At 40.1% G+C, this 10,531-nt stretch overlaps 1 protein-coding gene across 1 annotated transcript in view; it reads right to left on the bottom strand.

Moving 5' to 3' along the window:
* Nucleotides 1-5,807: 5,807 nt before the first annotated feature.
* Nucleotides 5,808-10,531, bottom strand: part of st6galnac3 (ST6 (alpha-N-acetyl-neuraminyl-2,3-beta-galactosyl-1,3)-N-acetylgalactosaminide alpha-2,6-sialyltransferase 3) — a 67,159-nt gene continuing 62,435 nt past the window's right edge. The window contains exons 4-5 of the mRNA XM_070845448.1: nt 8,481-8,588; nt 5,808-6,152 (exon numbers count right to left, since the gene is read on the bottom strand). Of these exons, the coding sequence (XP_070701549.1) occupies nt 5,963-6,152; nt 8,481-8,588 (298 nt within the window). The 3' untranslated portion in view covers nt 5,808-5,962. The remainder of the gene's footprint in view (nt 6,153-8,480; nt 8,589-10,531) is intronic.

Raw genomic sequence — 10,531 nt, 5'->3', positions numbered from 1 at the left:
TGAATGAATTAAATATGGGGTTAGGCTGGATTTTGATTGAGGTCTAACACAGTCAAGGTAACTGAAGTGGAAATGTAGGATTGTTTCTCTCTCTTCAAGGTACTGTAAGGTAGACTGAAAAAGCTCTTCTTCTTTTCCATTTACCCAACGGCTCATTAGTTTCTCTGTTGTTGTAAACTTTTGCAAATTACATCATGTCCATTACTCCCACCTCTCAGACTGCGAGCTCCCTGTACGGCTCCATCCAGCACTTCTGAGAAATGAATGGGCTTCAGAGATGTGCTCGCAGCTGTTTAGTTGTTGTGAAAAGCTTTCTGGCTTGATGTGGTCAGCTCAGTACATGGACGCCTAACAATTCAGAGACTGAGCTCAGTGAAGTATATGTTCATGTTTGGACTGACTCAAACTGTCAAATAATTAAACTGAAGCCAAATGGGGGGCGTGCAGCACCAAGCTTACTTTGCAGTGCTGTGGAACACTTTGATAAACACCACAAAAGGCAACACTTGGCATCATATTGGGAACTACATGACAGTTAGAGATTAGTGTACTTCTTAATGAGACCGAAATGATGTGCTGTGGAAATAAAACTCGGTGCCGCTGCATCTTTCAGTCAGCCCTGAAACTGAAAACGTCAGCCAAGCCATATTTAAAGAGGAATTCCACCAATTTTGCACATACAGATCAATTTACTCATCACGCAGAGTATTTTTTTTAGCCTTTGAAAATAGTTGTAAAAATCTGTTCAGCGGCTCTGGAGCTGCTTTGTCAAGTCTTGTCAAGTGTGTTGGCTTAGAGACCAGCCATGTCTCCTAAGTAGTACATTAACATGCTGCTAAATGTTTGAAATGTGATTGCTGAGTGCATTTTTCTTTTCAGTCAACTGCTAACCTTTTTTTTTAAGGGCTTTAACAGAGGAGACCTAAGTTGGCTGCATGTCGTCACAGTAAGTTTAGGCTCCAAAAACCTCAGTGTAAAACTCTTTTTGAATATAAGTAAACACCTCCTGCCTCGTCACTACATATTTCTTTTTCTGACAAGATCCCTCCTTAATCTTAAAGTGCTTTGTGTTGCCTAAACAGAAAGTGTGAATCATGTATTAGCTGCCACAAGGGGATATTATAGGGAAAATGAATAAAATGAGTAGTCAGTGAATGTTTCGCAGGCAAGGTTGAGACTACAAATGTATAACTACAGGCCTGCAAATAGGAGCCATAGAGTTTGAAATATATTTGGTGTTTACAAGGCAGAGAGGGGATGTAGGACCCTGTGTGCTTTTGGAGCTTCATCCTTACTAGTAATAAAAAGATATCTCATCTTTGCTTCCACCCATTCTTTCTTACAGCTTTCTTTTCTGAGTGTACGAAAGCATGCTAAATTGCTGGAGTGCCCCTTTAATTTTCTATCTTGATATTTTATTCATTGCAGTAGCATAAAAATCAGGAATATGAGCATTATTATTTCAAACTCTTGTTCATTTATGCAGAGGATACATAAAAAACTCTCACGCTCACCGAAACTCCCAAGAACCCTCTGAACTCAGCACATCTCTTCACGGATGTTTCAAAAAATCTCCTGAGACGCCATGTTTGATGTTTGTCTATTCCTACAACGCGAACATATTTCACCAGGTCTCTTACATTCTGATGCTGCTTACTGTATTTTGTTTTGAATTTAATCATAAAACAGGGTTTTAGATTTTCTTTAATCCCCACAGAGAATAAAAGACACACAGGACAGAATCCACACTGGTAAAAAATAAGAACATTCACAATATATCTAATTTTAGCTAATACATAGACAGCAAATGACAGAATAATACATATAATCACTACTTACAGTTTTTTTGTTTTTTTTTAACAAAATGTACATTTCAATAACCTGCAATAATCCATGCAGCATTTGGATGTTATTTTATGACCAATAAAAGGGGTGTGTTAGCTGTGTTAGCTAAAGAACCCCCTCTTCTTTCATTATAACCTCAGTGTTATTTTACATTCTATGTAACCCAACACACACCTAAAGTTACACATTTCACAAGGACACTTGACCTGAAAATGAAAAAGGAAAGTCAAATGTGAACATGGGAAAAGAGAAAAAAAACTAAAAATGTTCAATGTAAGAAAGCACTTGAGGCATTTGAGAAAATGGCAACAAGCACAACAGCCAGGAGAGAACGAGTAAAACACGTCATGATGAACTGAAGAGGTTTCAACGTGGAGTCAGACAATCAAAAGTTCAGTAATTTCCTCGATTTATCACAGCAGGAAGAGGAGCTAAAATAATGAGAGCATTTTGAACGGAATAATGAAATTCACATCTGTGCTCTGCAGAAGTCGAGACAGAGATGTTTTAATCAGGACTCTGTCTTTTAAGGGAAGTGACCTTCAATTTGCTTTTTAGCTCAGTGTTATACAATGAGTGAACAATCAGAGCTCAGTCACAGCCGCTTTCTGCTGCAGACTAGCAGTGTTTCTGTGATATATATATTTTTTTCTATTTGCACATATACAGCGAGGTGTAAAAGAGCAAAGCTTGCTTCAGGTTTGAGGATAGATGACACCATTTCCAAACAAACTTCACTGCTCAGAACATGAATTTAGGCCATTTACTGGTCAGTTCAAACTGTGGATGAACGAAAGACTGAAATTAGCAAAAATTCAGGGTGAAAAATGTTATTAAAGGTATAGTTCAACATTTTAGGAAATGTATTTGCTTTTTTGGTGGTAAGTTTGACGTGAAGATTGATACTCTGAAGTCTGTTTGGTAAATATGAAGCTACAGACAGTTAGCTTAGCTTAGCACAAGCACTGGAAGAGGTTGCTTGGATCTGTCGTAATAAGACTCAGTAATTTACAGGTTACATCTCGTTTGTTTCACCTAAAAAAAAAAGGTAAAAACAACAATTCAGCATTTCATGGGAAGTTACAGAGAGCTGAAATGAAACCAGAACCTCTGAACCTCAAACTTGGATCAGAACCAGAATATGTTGTGTGGTTTGCTTCAGAAGTGTTTCTCCCAAAATGTCAAACTTAAATTTCAAAAATCTCCTCGGAACGAAAAAAAATATCCCTGAAAATTAAAAGTATCCAATATTTTGCCTCCCAACCTGCTCACTCTTTGATTCATAGTGTTACTTATTCACAGTGAACGCGTCTACAGTCCTCTTCCTGTGAGCCATAGATGATTCATGGGAGCCTATAAGAGGGCGTGTTCTCCATAATATATTGGATAATACATCCGTGGGTATTCTTCCACTGTGTTCTGGCTGAGAACAAAGGAGTGTTTGTTGATCAGAAAATAACCGTCAGCACAGCCTGAAGCAGCAGAAAATGTTGGCAACATGTGGCCTGCAGCAGAAAAAAAAAAATGCAGCACACAATCCACTGCATCAACATAAAAATAAAAAACATTATTTAAAAGAATAAATTCAACAAAAGGAAGATGGGACAGACAGAACATGGTGCACTTCTTCCGGTTGTTTAAAACAAATCTTGCACCATGATACAACTAACAGTCTGGCTTGACTAAACAGCAAAAACGCAAAATCTTATCTTGGTGTGAAGCACTTTACAATTAATTGTGGATATACCGCACAGCAGAGGCAAAGCTGATTGGTGGAAAGCTGCCAGATGACTGCACAATCACGGGCTGAGTGGTAATGTATAAAAGATGTATGTTCATGGGAATTAAAAATAGGGCGTCTTTACAATTTGATGGCGCTCTTGGTTGACTTACACTGAGTTTTGAGTAGTAGGACAGTCTTTGGGCGTACCTCGCTCTGTCAGGACAAGCCAGAGAGTTTACTGTTCCTCAAGCAAGAAGCAGCCAAACATGTGCAGGGCTTTGGACATTTGCAGGTCAAAATAAACATCTGAGTTAAAACTGGAATAAACTAAAAAAACAGTAGAAGGCAATTAAATGAATCACCAACTATTTTGATAATAATTAGTAATAATTAGTAATAAGTCTTTTTGGTCCAAATTCTCTGATTTCAGCTTCTTTAAAGGGAATATTTTCTGGTTTCTTTACTCCTCTGACAGTAAACTGAATATCATGAGTGGACAAAACAAGATATTTGAGAGATTAATCAATAATGAAAATACTAGTTGGTTGAAGCCCTAAACATCAACCTCATTATAACTGACCAAAACCAGGGTACTATAAGGAATTTCATATTTTGTTTAATCAGTTAATCAGTTAGTTTGGGGGATACATGCTGGAACCTTTATTCATAAAGTTATTTATTGGCCTTAAAAGTAAGTCAGGCTTCTCAAGCCCTCAGCACACTACACTATGTGGACTGGACATGACCTCAGAGACCTCAGTGGCAGCTATGCTCCAGCCAAAATGTTCAAAAAAGCTGCCAGTCTTAACCCGCGTGTCTTTTGACCTGCAAATCACAGACGGAGAAAAAGCCCCCATCGTCGGAGTGTGATAGTAAACAGTGCTCTGCAGTGGGAGTGAGACTGTGAAGTGTGCTCCAGTTGTCAGAGACCCTGTGCATCAAGGCGCCTAAATTAGAAGTCTCTGAACACTTCCAGCTCTCCCCTCTGGGCCACGGCGCTGAGCAGGACTCTAATCACAGCTTCGTGGGGGGGCGGTGGGGGTCACAGCCAGAGTGTCTCAGCCCTCTGCAGCTACCAGCCAACCTACACACCTCAGCACTTCGCTGATTATGCTTCAGTGTCCTGGAACAGATGCATTCACATGTAATGACCTGAATCAGGAGACACGCACGCTGGAGCCAAAGACAAATGGGAAGATGTGCTCACACAGTGATACTGTACACAAAGAGGCACAAAGCTGGATGAGAATGTGAGCGGCAGAGACAGAGAGCATCTCTTCTGTCTCTAAAGAATGAACTGCGGAGTACATTGCAGGCACAAAATGATAATAGAATACAATTAACTTCAAATGGTTTCATCGCACACATAAATCTCTCCCTCTACGGGCTCACAAATGATTTAACTCCTTCCGTGAGGATGGAGTATCGAATTGCACATTGCTCTATGTGCTGTGATGCTCACGTTGTCAATGGCACACTGTTAGATAGCGTGAGGAACTTACCTCTGCGGGATAAATTAGCAACCCATCTGGGCATCAAGCCAGCGCCAAAACATGTCCCTTAAAAATCCAATTTCACAGCATTATAAAAGAAAAGAAAAAAAACGCTGACATCTTTAAGCTGTGTGAGTTGACACACAGCGTAACAACCAAGAGTAACGATAAAAAAAGCTGATTCACATCTACACATATGGTTTAAGTTCGACTAAAATCAGTTTTTTATGTTCTTTTTCAAAAGACATTGTTTGAAGCTTCCATAGAGGGAGAAGAGTACCTTGAAACCCGCCTTCAGTCTGAGATGAAGACCTGAAGAAGACAGAAACGCAGAGGAAACAGAGAAGAAGAGCTCATCAGACGTTAATGGCAACGTGGCTCTGCAGCTACAGTCCTAAAAAAAAAAAATTTAATTCAGCCTTTGTGATGTACAGCGCCTGCGGACATGTGAGCCACTGAGGTCACAGCAAGTTTACGGATGGTTGTTTCTTCTTCATGTTGCTTTCTTTTTTTCTTTTTTTAAGTTGGTCTTTGAGCCGTCCCTTGCTGGACTCACAGAGCACCGCCTGGATCCAATTTCCATGAGGCAGGAGATATGGTTTTGCTGTCCGGGCTGGTCAAACCTCAACTGGAAGTCTGTGTGATTAAGTGGCCGTTGGTAAAAAAAAAGAAAAAAGGACACTTCCCACATCCTGGATATTAGCCTTCCAGGACATGACAAGCAACCCTCAGCCAACATTTTCTAATAGATATGAAGTGGAATTTATGCCAAAGTGAGTGTTTGCGTGCGTCAGGGAACGTGCTGTCGCTCAGTGTCGAGATTCAGCTGATCCCCAGATGACGACGATGATGATGATAAAGATGGTGATGGTGTAGTATTTCCTCGTTGGTTCAGCCGGGGTCACGACAGCTGCCACGGTGGGTTGAAGAACTTGATGGCGTGAGTTTTGGCCCACTTGGCGAACACAGACTTCTCCGTGATGAAGCGGTGCCCGCCGTAGGGGGCGCTCTCATGGAGCAGATACTCTGCACACTCGTCCCGGCTGCCCGCCTCGTAGTAGTGGTAGGGAACCTTTCTGTAACCCTCCGTCCTGGAGCGAAGAGGAAAGGAAGGAAGAGACAGAGAAAGACAGAGGTATCGTTTCACCCAGTTTCTAAAAAAACAAGTCTTTCAGGTCCTAGTTTTTTAAATATTATAAACTGTGTATGTTCCTTTGTGTCTATGTTCCCTCCATCATTTTGTTCAGGTTTCCTGCAGTGGTTTCATAGAGGAAGCTCCCTGCCTTGCATCTGCTAACAACATTTAGCTCAGCAAGCGATTGGTTGATCAATCAAATTTAATCAGATCAGCACGGATTTAATCAGAGCAGCCCGGGTGAAGGTTAAAAATAGAGTTTGGCTGCAAGTATATTCACATGTTATTGGGTGTCAGCTGAATCATTTTGTGTTACTGTTTAAGTCAAATTTTCCTTGCAAGCCGCAATCAGAAACTACTGTAACAAAACGAAAATGTGGACGTTTCTGTTTTAGACATATAAAGAATGTGGTCTCATGTATGTACAACAGTGGAAAACAGTTCATTAGCTCATCACAGTAGGTGCTAATATGATTTATGCCTTCATTTTCCATATTGTAATATGTGATAATGACTTCAATGTACAATGTAATGTGTTTTGATGTGTCTGTAGATATCATATTGTACAGTAACACAGATGTGCCAAATGAGGCGTACAATGTAAATTGTATGTATTGGAATTTACATTTTCTGTGTATATACTGTACATAAATACTATACATCAGCAATTATAGCCTGCTTTAAAATGATTTTGCTTGCTTTTAGAGCCAATGCATTATCAGAAATCTCTCTAATTTAGACAGTTTGGAACAAATTGCTGTCAGCAAATTATCCTTGGTTTTGATTGGCTCAGTTTTAAAAACTATTATCTGAAATAATACGCAAACTAAATTATTAAACTATTAAAAGTGATGATCCTTCAGGACAGTAGATTGATGAACCGATACGCCTCAAGGGCGAAATTCTCTGCTCAGCAGGTTCCCCGTTTGAAAAAGCAGGAGCTGCTGCTAAGGCCATGTTTTTTCAACAGTACAGTCGGAGAGTTAAGCCATTCTGACCTGAATTTCATGATTAGTCCCTCTGTTTACAGTTTACATCTTCAAACATTTAAAAAGAACCAGGAATTCATTAAAACAGAAGTAAGCGGGGGAACAGGAGAACAGATTCATCGTGCAACCTGGAGTTGGATTCTAACAGCGAGTGACAGCTTTATGAGAGGATGACTTGTGTAACAATTTCATTGGGAGAATGAACACAGACATCACAACAGCCAGCCAGTAGCTCTGCAGTGAAAGAAGTGGCTATGGCTGCCTGCCAGCTTACAGTAATACACAGCCCAATCACTGCCTCTCTTCTCTCTGTGTCACACGGTGGTACACACCAGCGTTAACACATAAATTCAATTTCACCCTCTCTGCAGCACCTGTTGAAGCTCCATTACCACACAACTGCTGAGGTCAATTCTGACTGCAGCTTTGAACATCGTCGCACAAAACATCACTTCTTCTTGTTGTACCGGAGCAGTCGGCTGACAACAGCACTTTGTGTAACACTAAACTGTCCGCTCAGAAAGTCAGTGAAACACAATATCCTCCTGTCTCACGCAGTGAGGGAGGAAATACGTGAGAGACGGGCGGGGAGAGAAGAACACCGCCCCTTAACTGCCTCACTGAATCATAAAATTCTCCGTGCTGGTTGAAATATCACTCCTCTCTGCCATGTGTCTGGGGCTGTTTATATTTCAACTCCCTCTGTGCACAGGGAACACAGAGAGGATAAAAGCAGGATTTTCACTGTGCATTAGGTAAAAGTGTTTGATTCGGGGGATGGAGAGAGATCAGGTTGAGCTACGAGAGCGGAGACGTAAGCAGAGACAAGCCATCAGGGCTGACATGAGTTGAGACTGAGCAGCCATGCCCGCAGCAACAGCATCTTGTTTGTCTTCCCTCCTATGGCCTCGCAGCCAGACAGTAATCACTCACCCAAAAGTCAGAGAGAAGACGACAGGCTGATATACAAATAAAACTAAAAGCATGGGAAGAATTGGGTGCTACAGCCGAGCCACCCGCAGCAATGAAGCCTCTGCAGCCTGCTGGGTATTCTAGGCAGGAAAACATTATGGTATTCACGGCACAGAGAATCCAATATGGATTTCAGCAGAAATTCAGCCATTAAATCCAAACTGAGGCATTGGAAATGTATTCCAACAGGGTAGTTATGGAGGGCTGTGATTGGCTGGGGCTGCTGTGCATGAGAATCTACTTTCCAAAGTTTTTGTAGGAACATGTGCATTTTTCATCTCAATATGGAGGCGGGAGGGGGGTGTTGATAGTCGGTGTCTTACTTGCAGTAGGTGTCATTTATCATGCCGTAGATATGGATCTCTTTGCACATGTCCATGGCCAAGATGAGTGTGAACCAGCCGGTGCTGAGGTAGGAGCCAGATTGGATCCTGCAAACACACAAATACAGAGCTTTTATTGTAATATCTATTACCATAAAAAGCTTTAAAATAATTTGAATCAAAGTAAAAACAACCACGGAGTTTCCAGGACACTGTTCCTCTGACCTTTGTGCTCTTTGCGCTCGTGTACTTGTGCAGCAGTCGATCTGAGAATTAAAACGATTCTAACAGCTGTTCTTGTTGAACGATGCTCTGAATTAGAGCCTCAGCTAAGCATGGAAAATGTAAATGTAAATGTAAATGTAGTAACAGCGCAGCAAGGCAGCCCTCAGATGTATAACCTTAGGCCTCACATACTGTAAGTTTCACATGAGTAATTTCTTTAATTTTAAAGACTCATTAAATTTTGTATTCATTCATATTTAAAGAGGTCATAAAAGATAGATAGATAGATAGATAGATAGATAGATAGATAGATAGATAGATAGATAGATAGATAGATAGATAGATAGATAGATAGATAGATAGATAGATAGATAGATAGATAGATGCAGGAGAAACACTTGTTGGTTGTTGAACAGCTCACCACAACAAGCCAACAGTACACATGTTGTTCACCAACAAGTGATGCAGGAAACCTGTGTGCCAATCAATAATAACATACAAAATCCTTTCATCAGAAGCAGACTAGCGGTGAATGAGTTATGACCCATCAAAGTTTAAAGAAAATTAAGCTTTGATCATTTTCAAACACAAAACACACTGTTGAGATGCATCCTCACTCGATGTTTTGTTGAAAGCCGGACTAGTAACATCTGAAGTGGGTTATAAAGTGCACACCAGCAGCCCCCGCAGGGCTGGTGACCCCCGCACTCCCAGAGGACTCCCTGCCTTTCAGCAATGCAAAATACTACAAGGAGCATTAGACCTTGTATAAATTAAATAGAGCTCACAGCATGATATTGATAATGAGGAAACGTCGGCATCACCACAGTGTGAAACAGTAGCTGTACAGAGGACATGGAGGACCACAGTAATCATATAAATAGTTATAAAGCGTTCTGTTTACTGAACAATGAACATAGGAAATAATTAAAAGAATTACAAATTAATAGACAAAAATAAATCCATGGATAATTAACCTGTTAGGTATTTTATTCATTTACATACATTTACATATACATAACATTTACATGAACAACAAAAAGATTAATCATCAATAGAATTCACAAATTAATCTATAAATACACCAATAATTAAATACATCTACAAATAAAAAGGTGTTGATAAAGAAAACCAATAAATAAATACAGATTTAAAACAGGGAATTGCAGAGGTAACCACCTGCTGCTTTTTCTTTTACCATTTATTCATGGATTCATTTATTCATGTTTATATTCTCCTTTATTCGTCTCTATTTTTACATCAGACACTCGAATGCTTTATTACCATTTTCATGACTCATTGGTTCTCCATAAGAAAAGGCCAAGATGTAAATATCAAACGGTGCCCCGAAACACCAAACTAATTATATTTTAATATGACACGTTCCAAACAGATAATCCTGCTGTCAATGATGCATCCTGTCAGCAGAAATCCTGCCCATTATTACTGAAGTACCTTGGACAGCTCCTGCATCCTGACTGCTCCAGGATCAGCACCTTGGACAGCACCAACACAGACTCGGCCTCATTTTTTAAGCCAAAAATGTAAAAATTAGTATGAACCAAAGTCTACTTGTTTCCTCCCATTATGTGATGACTCTGTCTACCAGCTACGAACAGCTCAACCAAATAACACATCAATCATTTTGGCTGGTAAAATTATTCAGTAGAAAAACAGAAAAACAAGACTGAGAGTCTCTGGCCATGCTGGTTGTACTTTAACACAACTGTGGTCTGAGATAAATGCTAAATGCAAGCGAACATGCTCACAATGACATTGCTGACATAATGATGTTTAGCAGCAGGTTTAGGATTTACCAGGTTTAC

The sequence above is a fragment of the Pempheris klunzingeri genome, chromosome 15 (assembly GCF_042242105.1).
Source record: "Pempheris klunzingeri isolate RE-2024b chromosome 15, fPemKlu1.hap1, whole genome shotgun sequence".
In the NCBI taxonomy this organism is placed as follows: Eukaryota; Metazoa; Chordata; class Actinopteri; order Acropomatiformes; family Pempheridae; genus Pempheris; species Pempheris klunzingeri.
Note: the sequence above shows the minus strand (reverse complement) of the source record. Positions and strands in the feature narration are given on the sequence as shown.